Source organism: Cetorhinus maximus, chromosome 15, assembly GCF_964194155.1.
Source record: "Cetorhinus maximus chromosome 15, sCetMax3.hap1.1, whole genome shotgun sequence".
In the NCBI taxonomy this organism is placed as follows: Eukaryota; Metazoa; Chordata; class Chondrichthyes; order Lamniformes; family Cetorhinidae; genus Cetorhinus; species Cetorhinus maximus.
In genome coordinates this window covers 94,853,291-94,867,973 of record NC_135893.1, presented here as the reverse complement: position 1 = coordinate 94,867,973, position 14,683 = coordinate 94,853,291, and the positions used below count along the sequence as shown (strand labels likewise).

The 14,683-nt window shown below is 44.3% G+C and overlaps 1 protein-coding gene across 4 annotated transcripts in view; it reads left to right on the top strand.

Moving 5' to 3' along the window:
* ccdc78 (coiled-coil domain containing 78) overlaps positions 1-14,683 on the top strand; it is a 128,790-nt gene that overhangs the window by 67,695 nt on the left and 46,412 nt on the right. For 3 of the 4 annotated variants that reach the window (XM_078558998.1, XM_078558995.1, XM_078558997.1), the window contains exons 5-9: positions 2,167-2,310; positions 3,030-3,226; positions 4,649-4,823; positions 11,461-11,592; positions 13,157-13,288. In XM_078558998.1, coding sequence (XP_078415124.1) covers positions 2,167-2,310; positions 3,030-3,226; positions 4,649-4,823; positions 11,461-11,592; positions 13,157-13,288 — 780 coding nt within the window. The remainder of the gene's footprint in view (positions 1-2,166; positions 2,311-3,029; positions 3,227-4,648; positions 4,824-11,460; positions 11,593-13,156; positions 13,289-14,683) is intronic. The other variant, XM_078558996.1, reaches the window with a different exon arrangement.

The following is a 14,683-nucleotide window of genomic DNA, read 5'->3' as shown; positions in this document are numbered from 1 at the left end:
CTAATAATTTTATGCAGCAATGAGCTGGCCCGAAGGATTTGTTGACGCATTTGTACTTTTTTGTGCTTCAGTAGTGTCAGTTTGAAAGAAGTTAGTACAGAGAACCTACAATTGTAACCAGTAAATACAACGGCGCCACTGAATTTTTATATTAATATTCATCATTGATGGATTGCTGATAAAATCAAGATTACTTCTAAACATTGTTGCCTTATTAAATATTTGAAATATTCAAGCCATGTTTGGATTAGCAGATGAATCTTAAAGGATGCTAGGGTCGAGATTAGGTGCACTTGTAACCACAACACTGAATTTCCTTGGTGGTCTCCTGGTGTAAACCTTGACTGAACTTCCATGGGTTTACTATTGGTTTCTCCGTTTAACTTTTGCTGGAGGGTCAGTGGAAGCCCCAGAGGCCGCTTACACTGTTCCACTGGAGGATCCACCGATCTTCCTTCATTGTTACGGAGGTGTGTTGATGTCAAATCTTGTATTTCAATTTCGTCTGCTGGGCTCGCAAATGGAACATTTTTTAAAAGGCAGTTTCAACTGTTAAAACGAAGACACTGACTTAAAATGACTGCCACAGGTCACCTGACATGTCTGAAACTTCAAGCTGCTCAAGTTTCTGGAAGTTTCCATTGTGGATTACAACTAGGACATGTCCAGGCAGCCCTCCAGTGGAATTTCATACCTGCTGATATCAAGGATTACTTCAAAGATGGACTGAAACTTAAGATGGCTGCCACCATTTGCATCACTATAAAAACCATATTCCAGTCCACCAGGCTGGAGCTGGAGAGTTTACAGTGACAATGTCTACCTTGGGGGTGTTGATATGTTCTTCCTAGCTTGTTACATGGAAGAATGAGTCAATTAGAAGTAATGGACATTAAAACTTAGTCACCTAGGCCATAACACAATAGCCAAGGTCTGTCCAGACATGAGCTAATCAATTACCTTCTGTGGAATACCTAATCATTGTGGAGAGAGAGGTCATGTGATTGGGATCACCATTTTGAAATGTCTTTTATTACAAAACCCTGCTTTTCTTTTGGGGCAGTCTAGAGAAGGAACATCTAAAGACAGCAACAGAGCTGCTTGCCCCTTGCTCCCTTCCAACTAAAGTGAATCCTGCCTGCTTATATTAGACTGTGGATAGCACACACAGAAACTCTAAAAAAGACTTTAAATTCCGAAGCAGTGTTTCCAAGAAAACACCAAGGACTACCGCTTTAAGAAGTGCGTCAGCCACAAATAACTGCAAAGGACTTATAATCAGTGAACTCTTTATATCTTTGCCTTTTATCATTGAATCTTAATTTGGTCAAAAGTTAACCTCCTCTACTTTGATACTCTTATTTTTGCATGCTTGTGTGTATATGTCTGTGTTGCGATGGTCGGGAAGCGTGTTTACCTTTTTAAAATATTTTTTGTATCTCTACCTATCTAAAACAATTTTAAAAAATCTATTATTTGTTTAAACTTAGATAGTTAAGCACTTACACTGAATTGGCACATTCACCATTACAAATTTCAAAAATCCCTGTTACAAACAATTGAGGAGTGGGGGTGGGGGAGTGGGTGCAAAGGGGAGTCCTTGCTCCTGTCCTCATCTGGCCATATCATCCTGTTAAAGTTACTCCAGGAGATCACCAGTAGCCCCAAGGAACTTCAGGGTCTTAGTTCCTAGTAGACCGTAGATGTGCCTGGCGTAGATCTTAGGATCCTTAAGATAGCTCGACAGATACAAGGATGGTTTAAATTGTTTATTCCTTGGTTTCAATGAGTCTTCCAGATTTTTTAATAGCATTTAATAACAGCATTTAGAGATAGATTTGAATCAGCAGTTAGTACAATGTTAAATACAAAAACTCTGACATTAATGTATTTAAGTGCTCTCGACATTAACAGTATCCAAACACAATGTAAAATATGTATCAAAAACTCCTCAAGCATGTTTAAAGTTGATGGATTTCGCACATAAAGCACTAAAGTAATGGAATTGTACTTGTTGATCCACCTTGATGTGATGTTCTGAGGGGGTGAGATACACTGAAAGATTGGACCCTACCATTTTCTTCTCTCCATCAGCAGCCTGGTACAGATCTCATTGTGTTTAAGCTGGGGACACACGACTGAATGTTGCCATATGTCGGTTTTCAGGGATTAAACCGTGTCACCGTCTCCTCAGCAGCTGACGCGACCTCTACCTTCCGCCAAGGCTGGGCACGGCGCACTGGGGCGAACACGGACTTTGGACCTGTGGAGAGCCATGCTACTGTTATCACTCAACTGAACTTGCTGGTGGTGAGGTTCCAGACTTTTGCTGCCTTCAAGATGATTGCAATATAAATACTGTTACTTAAGCTGAGGAAACCATCCTGATGTTGGGTAGAGCAATGGTACTGTCATCCCATCGGTAGATCATTGAGAAAAGGTCAATTGTCCATTTGCCTGCGGTGGGGGCAGGGGGGGAAATGATGGAAGAGAAACCATTACTTCACATGTCTCAAATCTTGGAAGATATCTTTCTTTCAAAACCGGACTGATTAAAAGCAAGAAGCAATGTCATCTGTATAACTACTGTGATGAGCGTAGCTCAGGGCTCAAACATTTCCCCCACATTCATCCTTAATGCCCTCGTCATTGGCAAAAATTTTAATCTCCTATCCCTCTGTTATGGTCCCCAACCTCTCAGTGGTTGGCTGTTTGGATCAAGCAGCATATTCCTTTGGTTGTTCGTAATAGGCAGCCAGTTAAAATGAAGCCAGTCACTTAACACCTTCTGCTCCTGTTGCTTTGTTGCAATGTCCTGGCCTTAACCTGCTCTTTTGAGCAGACACATGGGACAATGTATAGTTGGAAGCTTTGTTCTTTGTAACCATTCTGTACATTGTACTGTGAAATCAGCCCAAATCCCCTCCCTTCCTATATAAGCCCTTCACAGACATCACCTAATCACATAACTCATGTTGCCACTCCTTTGACTGACACTTTTATTGTTCATTTGCCTATAAATATTGCAGCAGGACCGGAACGAGCAGCATCCCACCAAGTCGAGCCTGCAGATCATTGATCTACCAGGAGCGGAGAAGCTTGCAGAAGACAAGAGCGCTTTACACTTTCAAGAAGGCTCCTTGCTCAACAAGTCACTTCTTGTGTTCGCTCAAGTAGTGAGTAACCTGGCGAGCTGCCCCTATCCAGACAGAGTTATTAACTACAGGTAAGGAGAGGGCGAGGCCAAAAGTATTGGTGCAGGACATAGCAAGATGAATAAAGATTTGATCGGATACACCTGTAAAATGGCTGTGAGGTGAAAGATATTGTTGTTGACATGTCTTTGTATAGCATAAAACAGCTGCTTAATATTTGATCAGATGGTTAAATTTTTAACAGTAGCATTACTTTGTTCTACTAATGTTGCACCCATTAACAGTTACTTAACTATGAAATATTTATTAGCCCTCCCACACATACAAACTATGTGGGTATTGACTGCAAAATGGCTGCCACATCTGCCCACATACTGAGTGCAAAATGGCTGCCACACTTGCTTACAAAGCAGTTGTGAACAACACTTGGATAGAAATTTATTTCCTGGATCTTACGGGCCTGCAGCGCCCCTGTCCACCTGCCAGAAAGTCGAGGAAAATGCCGCCTCAGTAGGTTCTGGGAGACCCCACTGCTTTTTTACAAGCATCAGACAATTAATTGTCTGTAGTCGGGGCTTCCGTCCCTTAAAAGATGAAGATCCCGCCTCCAAGAGGTGCCAGCCAATTAGAGAGCCGGCAGGTTTTCAGTCCCAGCAGTGCCACTTGGAGCAGTGGCCACTGCTGGGACTGCAACCAGCCAGCAGCAGCATCAATGAGGAGGCCTCAGAATGGGAGGTAGGTGGAGTTGGGCTGGGGCCAGTCACACATGAGATGGGAGGCATGGTTCATGAGGGCAGGGAGATGTTTCCATGGAGACAGCCCTTGCCATCGATGGGAGGCCTCGGTGGGCCACAGTTTGCCTGAACAGGAGGGGCCCCAAACTGGGCCTGCAAGGAGGCGGTCAGAGTATACCTGGTGGTTTCCCCATGTGGTGAAGTACCCATCTTGGTGGGAAGACGCCCTTAAGTGGCCAGTAATTGGTCACTTCAGGGGCTCAATTGATCTAAGGGCAGGAAGGCCATCCACCACCACCTTCCTCATGACTGGTAAAATGCCGGAGGGCGTGGGAAGGTGACAGGCATGTCATCCCTCACCATCCCAACTGATTTTTCACCCCTTACCTCCCAGCATGCTTCCTGGGGCCCTGTAAAATCCTAGCCGTTGCCTGGGAAACCGACATCTCTGACTGTCACGACACGATAAAATGCATGTCCTTTTTTTTCTGAGATTTTTGATGAAAAGACTGACTGAGGCTACATCTGATATCTCATTGGAGTGTGACGTAGGGCCTCATAATACAAAGCCTCATAATCTGGAATCTCACATGATATAACTACTGGGCTCTCACCAGCTAAGTTTTGATAGTGAATTATGTTGCGTGCTGTGTTATATAGTCAGTGTTCATCTTGCCGCAAACTGGAACCGAGTTGTGAGATTCAAATATGACTCTTTCATTAAAATCTTGACTTCAATTCTGTGTTTTTACATTGTAGTGAATCCAAATTAACTCAGCTGACACAAGATGCTTTTGGAGGAAACTGTAAAACTCGGGTTATTTGTTGTCTACCCCCTAAACCAGAAACCCAACACCTTGCTGCCGTCTTAAGAACATGCTCTACCCTCTCTCAAGTGAAAAACTTCCCCGTACTAAATGACTACTTTGTTGAGGTATGCGATGGTCAACATCTGTAGAAGCGTTCGTTCCAGCGCTAAGGGCCCTGCTGTCCAGGTCCTGCTGCCTTCTCCCTTGAACCATCATTTGGAAAAAGTGGCAGGGATATGGGGAATGGGAAGGGGAGTGGGACTTACCTGGATTGCTCTTTGAAAGAGCTGGTGCAGACTCAATGGGCCAAATGGCCTCCTTCTGAGCTGTCCTGTCCTATGATTCTCTGATTTGTGCTTCCACCAAGGCTGGTGACACTAGCACCCTGTTAAGACCATGGGATAGAAGTTGGGCATTTACAGGTGCCAGTCTTGAGATTGCAGTTTGAAATGGAGGAACCATATACACCGAGGGAAGGGGGAGAGCTCCAGCTGAGTTGCAGGGTGGGCAACCTGTTCAAGTAAGTCCCACCTTCCCCAGTGTTCATGGCTCTCCCTGGGCCATTGGTATCCAGGGTATCTTGCTATGCTTGGATGTTGCTGACACCTCCATCGGTCTTGTTCCTCTCGCTCACTTTACATACTGTCTTGTCCAGCAGAAAGACAGGTTGTTGAGAAGGTAAATCTTGTGCAAATTTTGCACCCTTTGAGAGGCAGGGCAAGAACAGAATGGTATAAGGATTGGGGGGTGGTGGGGGGGGGGTGTTGGGTGGGTAGGGGCGTGGTGAATTTATTTTTATTCTTTCACGGGATGTGGGTGTGGGCTTCGCTGGCCAGGCCAGCGTTTATTGCCCGTCCCCAATTACCCTTGAGAAGGTGGAGGTGAGCTGCCTTCTTGAACCGCTGCAGTCCCTGTGGTGTAGGTACACCCACAGTGCTGTTAGGGAGGGAGTTCCAGGATTTTGGCCCAGCGACGGTGAAGTGAACGGTGACATATTTCCAAGTCAGGATGGTGAGTGGTTTTGAGAGGAACTTCCAGGTAGAGGTGTTCCCATCTATCTGCTGCCCTTGTCCTTCTAGATGGTAGTGGCCGTGGGCTTAGAAGGTGCTGTCGAATGTGGAAGTCAGGAATGAGTGATGGGAGGAGTTGCTGCTTGTGTAAGTGCTTGCATGTGAGAGGAGAATGGCGTTCGTGTGCGGCATGAGGAGACAAAAGGATGAGGTGAGGTTCTTGGAATGAGAAAGAGGTGTTTTAGGCTGCTGCGATTGTATACTGAAAGATGTAATAGAGAGGAGGAAGTTATTGAGATTTGTGGGGGAGTGAGGGCAAGTAATGTGGTCTGACGCTGTTGAGATAGCTGGAGTGGTGAGGTCCTGGACTCACCCTTGCCACTCTAGTGAAGTCATTGAACCTGTTTACTGCATTGAACCTGGGTCCTGAGATTGGTGTTCATGATACTGACTCCTATCAGCCACCTGTAACCAGGGCTATTGGGGGGAACACATGCTGGGAATGAGCACCCGCCTTGCCTTGTCTTCTCCCACTAGGTCCTCCAGGGATGCAGCAGCGAAGTGGGGGTTTCAAGACACTCAAACTCGAGAGACAATGGGCCAAATTATACACTCCCCCACTGGCAGGTTTGAAGGTGGGTGGCACATAAAATCCAGTGGGCAGCATGCTCTCCGCCCACCCGCCCCATCCCCCACCCCCTGCCTCCACTGCAATTCAGGCCTTGGGCCTATGGACGCCCTTAAATGGTCGCATGAGGGCCTCATTCTGTTGCTGCCGGTATGAAACCTGTGGTGGGAGGAGGCCCCACGTTAATCAGGATGCCTGGCATTTGGAAAAGGTGGGGGTGGGGTGGAACTTCCTTTGCAGGACCCTTGGATCCATCAGAAGTACCTGCCCCTCCCAAGGTCATTCCCCCCCTTTAGCCTTCTCGGCCTCTCAAACCTAGTCCCCGCCGCCCATCGCTGGAGCTTGGCTGCGGCGAGACCCCAGACCCTGGACTTACCTGGGCTACTCGGCGCAGTGGGACTGCTGGTAGTCCTCTCCCAGTGGCGTTGCTGGGTCTACAGAACAGCAGCTCTCTAAGCAGGGGCGTCCTCCTGAGAGGAACCAGTTAATGTTGCCCCCAGTGTAAATGGCTGAGGGGCAGTCTTTGGGATTAGGGGTGGCCCCTGGCATTTCAACCAGGGGGTCGGGGATTACAGGCCCCAATTAGATCCAGCCCAATGAATTGTCAAACTGCACCTTTTGTATCATGTAATGTGGTAATATCCAGAAGGTGGCAGCATTTAACCAGGTACTGAAGTAAAAATCTCCTTTATTGGATGTTTTTTCTCCGCTGCCATTTTTCTTTTCCCTGTGGACTGTGGTTCATCACAGGAAGCTTTAGAATGAGAGTGGGGATGATTTGACTTTGTGAGATAGCACAAAATGACTGATATAGAATTGGCAGCCTGTTTTAAATATTTCCCAATTTTTATTTCCATTGAAGGAGGAAGTAACTCTGATGTGAGAACAGAATAGTCTTAATGTGAGGCTTGAAGGGGACATTAAAGGGGTGAAGTGTTTGGAATGAGAAAGGGAGGTGTTGCCATCACCCATGCTCGTATGCTGAAGGATGTGACGGAGGGGAGGGAGTTATTGAGGTTTGTCCCACAAGGGGTTAAGGTAGGGCAAACAAAGCCAGAGTTCCCTGGATGAGAAAATCGATAGAGAGTTCGGATGAAGCAGAAAAAGGGTGTGTATGATGGATTGATAGTACAAGCGAGAACCAGGCTGAATACAGAAAGTTCAGAGGGGCAATGCAAAAGGGAATACAAGTGGGAAAAAGAGAGTATGAGAAGAGACTGGCAGCTAAAAGTGAATCTGAAAGTATCTAGGCATGTCAATAGTAAAAGGATGGTAAAAGGAGGAATAGGGCCAATGAGGGATCAAAAAGGGAAACTGCACATGGAGGCAGAGGGCGTGGCTGAAGTACTAAATGAATGCTTTGCAGCTGAATCTATTCCTGTCCTCACTCAATGTCCACACCCAAAGCACTTTCCAAACACAGGTTACTGGGAACTGACCCATCCCCACCCAGCCCGAGCCTCAACATCATCATTATCATCAACAACAACAACAGCAACTTGCATTTATATAGCAGTTTTAATGTTACAAAATGTCCCAAGGCGTTTCACAGGAGCGATTAGCAAACAAGATTTGAGACCAAGCCCATGTAAGGAGATATTAGGACAGATGACTGAAAATTTAGTCGACGAGGTAGGTTTTGAGCATCTTAAAGGAAGAAAGTGAGGTCAAGAAGCGGGGAAGTTTAGGGAGGGAATTCCAGAGTGTTGGGGCCTCAGCAACTGAAGGCACGGCCACCAACGATGGAGCAATAAAATTGGGGATGCACAATTGTTAAAAATGGAGGGATTGTGGAGCAGGAGGAGAGATTACCCTGAAGGGACTAGAAAGGGTGGATACTGGGAGGCTGTTTCCTCTTGTGGGGGAGACCAGAATTAGGGGACACAGTTTAAGAATAAGAGGTCTCCCTTTTAAGATGGAGATGAAGGGAACTTTTTTCCCTCAACGCGCTGTTAGTCTGTGGAATTCTCTTCCCCAGAAAGCAGTGAAGGCTGGGTCAGCGCATTTATTCAAGGCTGAGTTTTTGATAAACAGGGGAGTCAAGGGTTATGGGGGATTGGGGGGGTGCGGGTGGTAGGTGGCAGGCAGGAAAGTGGAGTTGAGACCACAACCCCTTCAGTCATGATCTTATCGAATGGTGCAGCAGGCTTGAAGGGCCGAATGGCCTACTCCTGCCCCTAAGTCTTAGGTTCCTATGTGGGGAGGGGTGAGGCCCCTAAGGGAATTGAAATCAAGGATGTGAGTTTTAAATTGAAGGCCGTTGCTTAACCGGAAGCCAACATAGGTCAGCGAGCACCCTGGTTCCAGTATCTCCATTGCCACCTGACTGAAGGCAGCTTCATCAGTTCGGAAGGTAGGGTCTGTGAGGCTCAGCAGCACACCGTGCCATGCAATGACCCACTAAGCCATGGTTGCTCCTATTTGCCAAGAAATATAATGAAAAGGTGGCTATTGCAGTATGTAAACCTCATTATAAAATGGTGAAGTGCCTCTGTGTATACAGACCCCACACAACAACGTACTATGTTAAGCTGGGCACCCTGAGATGCCTTTCAATATTTGCAAATGCACTTGTGCTTCAGAATGAAGTTGGTATTGAGTATTTCAGTCTCTTTCAATTGTGATTGTGTTCACTAAGAGCGTAAGCATTGATTTTATTATTACTCGTGTATAAATTCAGCTCAGCCTGCCTGTTATTCTGGAATTGCAGTTACTAACTTCCCCCAACAAAGCTCAAAGCAGGAAGGTCAGAAACGGTGAAGCAATTTACCACACTTAAAGAGTATTGTGAACAGTTCTGGTCATCCTACGGCAAGAAGGATTTAGAGGCGCTGGAGAAGGTGTCAAAAAGATCTACAAGGTGTCAAAAAGATCTACAAGGCCGAGACCAGAACTGAGAGGTTATAACTATCGGAAAAGGATGAACAGGCTGGGGCTCTTTTCTGGAGAAGGCTGAGGGGAGATCTTTAAAGTTATGGAAGGGTAAACTAAGAGTTGTTTCTACTTGTGGGGAGACCAAAACTAGGCATCATAAATAGAAGTTAATCACGAATAAATCCAATATGGAATTCAGGGGAACTTTTTTTCCATGAGAATAGTTGGAAAGTAGAACTCGCTATGACAAGGAGCAATTGAAGTGAATAGTATGAATGTATTTAAGGGGAAACTAGATAAGCACATGAGAGGGAAAAGAATAGAAGGTTATGTGGACAGGGTTAGATAGAGGATGGTCGGAAATGGCTTCTGTGCAGCCTAAACGGTATAATTGGACTGAATGGCCTGATTATGTGCTGTAAATGCTACATAATAAAGCATTGGGAGTATTCCGTGTGCATTTTAGATATTTCTGAGAAAAAGAGACATGCTATCAAAACTTTTCACCTTTCATCCTTCACGACAGCTCACAGGAAAATCCCAATAATAAAGGGAATGTTATGTCACAGAGGATGCTGAGCTGCTCAAATCCCAGAGGGAAACTTGAAACAGCTGCCACAACTGTTTTGCAATTTGTATTTTTACAAATTTATTGATATGCATGCCTTGAATTTAGCAATAATAAGTCCACCGAGACTTAAAGGTTTATACAAAACTAAATTAAACATTTATTAATAAAAAATGATTTTAAGTGCATACATAGGTCTACAAATTACCACTATGATAACTCCGAGCTCCCCTAGTTAATCTGACTCCCAGTTATACCCTCATTAAGGCAACAGTAAAACAACACAACAGACCCAGGCAAAGCACACAATACCCTGGACAGTGATATTTAAAATGAATTCTCTTAGCTTCGGTTCCTGAAGACAGCAGCTTGGTACATAGAGGCTAGAGGCTTTTCACACTTGTTGGATCTTAGAATGTCTTCTGCTTACACATAACTTCATCTCCTTTATACAGGTTTCTCCCTTTTTAATATAAGTCCCATTGTCCCAATATGTCTTTTGCAACTTTACTTTTTCTAGAATATAAATCTTTCATAGCACTCATATGATCAGTATTCTTTGGGAAAAATAAACACACTGTTTGGCTTAGCCTCTGTTGGCTAGGTGTAACACCTTACCATCTCTTTGAAATTCACTACTCCGATTGGTCTAAAAATGCAAATGTTCTTCACACTTCCCATTCTAAAACTTCAACCATGCTTACGTATTTAGCATTTCAAACCTAGTTTCCATCCTGATACATCAAAGCACCCAGACCAGCTGTCTGTAATTCAATTAAAACCCACACACACACACAGAGAAACTAATCCAAACCCTACTATTAACCTACTTTTACAATAAATTACAATAATATTATGAAAATTATTAAATTTCCATGACAGGGAACAACAGTTTATATTGCATGAGAAGACAGTGCTGATTGGTTGGTAAGTGGACTCTGATTGGTAGAGGCATTGCTATGGGAAATGCAGCAAGAAACAGTTAACTGCCAAGCGTTTGTTCAAAATTAAAACCAGGCTGGTTGACTGAGATTGGTCAAGCCATTGCCATGGAGAAAGAATTCCCACAGCAATGCCTCGACCAATCAGAGCCCATTTGCCCACCAATCAGCACTCTCTTCTCTTGCAGTATAAATTGTTGTTTCCCTTACTGCTGGCATTTCCTTACGAGATGTCCTGATGAGTGCAAGATGAAAAACTTTGATAGCGTGTCTCTTTTTACAGCAATACTCAAGTTCTGCACTACCAAACAACTATTTGCAACTTGCATAGGCAGATCAAACAGTTTTAGGTATGGATGTGACCTTCAATGCTGGCAAGAATGTTGCAGCCTTGCAACAGACTCCAACTGACTGCTAATCCCTATTTAATTCCATAATCTTTTATTAAAAACTTAAGCCACATCCAGCTTCTGTGGTACAATATTCCTCTCGCTGCAGTTCTGCAGTTGCGGGGGGGTAACCAAGAGCTTTTGCATCCATATGTTCAGCTCCACCTCCCTGTTTGCAGCAGGTTGAATGGTTTGCCTTCAGTCAGAGTAACAAGGGAAATAATAGCAACAAACTGTTTATAGCAACACCACCACTGTACACACACAACCTGTCTGTAGTTGCAAGCTGATTTTACCCTGCAGTGCTAAGAGGTGTGGACATGCTTTGATTCTGTTTTCCCATTGACGGCAGTCGCTGGTGACCCAATACCGAGCACGGATCTTGGCATTGCAGCACCTGTCAGCCGAGGAGATGGGGGCCAAGGGCGGGGGCGAGAGAACCAACACACTCAAGGATCAGATCCATCGACTCAACAATGAAAACGTAAGCAAGTAATTTGTACATTGGAGATGAGCTTGGTTTAAATACTGTCTCATGTTTCTACAGAGTACAAAGAGGCCTGTATCAAATTCAACTACACATCATGGTTGGCCAGCTAAACATTTAAAATCTTAGCCAAATTTATGTTAAAAGTACTTTTTGACATTTTTGTTGACAATGCAAATTCGTATTTGAGACTTTCAAAAATGTATGAAAGGGTTTTGTTTCAGCAGTGTCAGAATGGAGTTACTTTTATTTTGAAGCTATATTCAAGCACAGTGGATTGGAGTGGTGAGGTATGGTCCTGTGCTTAGTTTCCCCTGACCTGTTGAAATGTATGTTGATCCCACTTGACTGCTGAGGTGCAGTTACGATGAATCTCAACCCAAAGTTAAATATCCCTGTCTGTCTGCTTGGGTGTAAAAGACCACGTTACATTACCTTGAAGAACATACTTCTGCCCTGGGATCTGGGCAAACACTTATCCCTCAACCAGCATCATTTATACAGATGACAGGGTAGATGCTGAGAGGGTGTTTCCGCTCATGGGGCAATCGAGAACGAGGGGGAATAGTTTCAGAGTAAGGGGTCACCCATTTCAGACAGAGATGAAGGGGAATTTCTTCCCTCAGAGGGTCATGAATTGTCGGAAATTTCCAATGGGGTAGTGGAGGAGAGCTGTGGAGGCTGAGTCATTGCATATATTCAAGGCTGAGATCTGACACATTTTTGACCTACAAGGGAGTCCAGGATAATGGGGAACAGATGGGGAAATGGAGACGAGGACAAGATCAGATCAGCCATGATCTTATTTACCCTCAAGCAGGCACGAGGGCTCCTGCACCTAGTTCTTATGTTCTTATTACATTGTTTGTAGCAGCTTGCTGTGTGCAAATTGGCCGATGTGTTTCCTACATAACAGCAGTGCCTACACTTCAATAAAGTATTTGTTTGACTATATTTGGAACATCCTGAGCATGTGAAAGTCCTATATAAATACAGATCTTATTTTCAACTTTTGTATAAATGAATCTTTTCCACTCACATTATACCTGTATTATTTAGCTGTTTACGTGGTTTTTGTATAGAAGCAAAAAGCACTCAGGAAGAATGTTTTTTGTGTGTTTTAATATTACCAGGAACTGTCCGTGACAGTGTTAAATATATAAAGTGTTTTTATCAGCTGAGAGACGTGCCATTAATCTCACTGGACAATAAAGAGTACTGGATGTGAGTCTGCACTAAAATGCCATTTTTTTTTGTCAGTCAAGACTTGGAAAATGCCAGTTGAAAGTGATTACCAAAATGCGCAACTTTAAAATATTTATTTTTAAATTGGTGTATTTTCTGGAGAAATAATGCATAATAGGGCAATAGCAGGTCATTTTTCCGGAATATTCCCTTAAGCCACCCTTCAACAAGTGGCCTGTAGATGGCATAAACCAGCTTTCAGGTTTATTACAGTGTGATGGTACACATTTTAAGTCACTAATGGGATAGTTTTTTCAGTACTTTACCAGGGATTGCCATTCATCATCATGGTTTGATATGTACACTATTCCTACAGGTGCTGTTACGAGATAAGAATGAGCGCTTGTATACCAAACTGGGAGAGCTTCAGGGAAAGATGGGACAGATGGCTGGATCGAAAACCGATCTCTCCTCTAAACTAGTGTTCAGTGAAGAAGAAAAGTTAAAGGTGAGATTCAGCCCAACAACAACTTATATTTATATAGTGCCTCTAACATAATAAAACGTCACAGGGTGCCGCAGGAGTGTTATAAAACAGAGTATGACATGTTTGAGTAAAATAAGGGGATAGTATGTCAGAGGACCAAAAGCTTGGTCAAATCGGTAGGTTTTAAGGAGTGTCGTGGGGAGATGGTGACGTAGTGGTATTGTCATTGGACTAGTAATCCAGAGGCCCAGGCTAATGCTCTGGGGGCATGGGTTCAAATCCCACCATGGCAGTTGGTGGAATTTAAATTCAATTCATCGATATGGAATATAGCCTCAGTAATAGTAGCCATGACAACAATTTGAATTTGAATTCAATTACTAAATCTGGAATTGAAAGCTAGTCTCAGTGATGGTGACCATGAAACTATCACCAATTGTCATAAAAACCCATCTGGTTCACTAATGCCCTTTAGGGAAGGAAATCTGCCATCCTTACCCAGTCTGGCCTACATATAACACCAATCCCTCAGCAATGTGGTTGACTCTCAACTGCCCTCTGAAATGGCTGAGCATCCACTCAGTTCAAGGGCAATTAGGGATGGGCAACAAATGCTGGACTTGCCAGCAACGCCCACACATTTTTCCGGCAGGTATGAATGCTAACTGGGTGTTCAGAGGAAGCTACTGGCTGGGAAGACCAATTTAGATCCGATTTCACTCCCAAGGTTTTAGCAGTGTAGTCAACTTTGGGTATTATCATGGGCAAACCCAATCCTGTTTTAAATTCATGTTCACACACTTCATAGGAGGCATCATTGCATAGTGATGAGGAGGAGAAACCTTGAATGATTCCTGCCCCTTCCACCACCAGCCCCAAGTCAGGAGTATGATGGAATACTCTCCACTTTCCTGGATAAGCGCAGCTCCAACAATACTCAAGAAGTTCGACAACATACAGGATAAAACAGCTAGCTTGATTGGCACCCCATCCACCACATTAAAAATTCGCTTCCCCCACCAATGATACATATTGGCAGCAGCGTGTACCATCCATGAGATGCGCTGAAGCAACTCACCATCGACAGAACCTTCCAAACCCCCGACCTCTACCACCTAGAAGGACAAGGGCAGCAGGTGCATGGGAACATCACCACCTGCAAGTTCCCCTCCAAGCCACTCACCATCCTGACTTGGAAACACATCGCTGTTCCTTCACTGTCGCTCGGTCAAAATACTGGAACTCCCTCCCTAACAGCACTGTGGGTGTACCTACACCACATGGACTGCAGCGGTTCAAGAAGGCAGCTCACCACCACCTTCTCAAGGGCAGTTAGGGATGGGCAATAAATGCTGTCCTAACCGAACCATATCCAATGAATGAATAAAAAAAACCAGAATAAACAAGTTGTAGTTC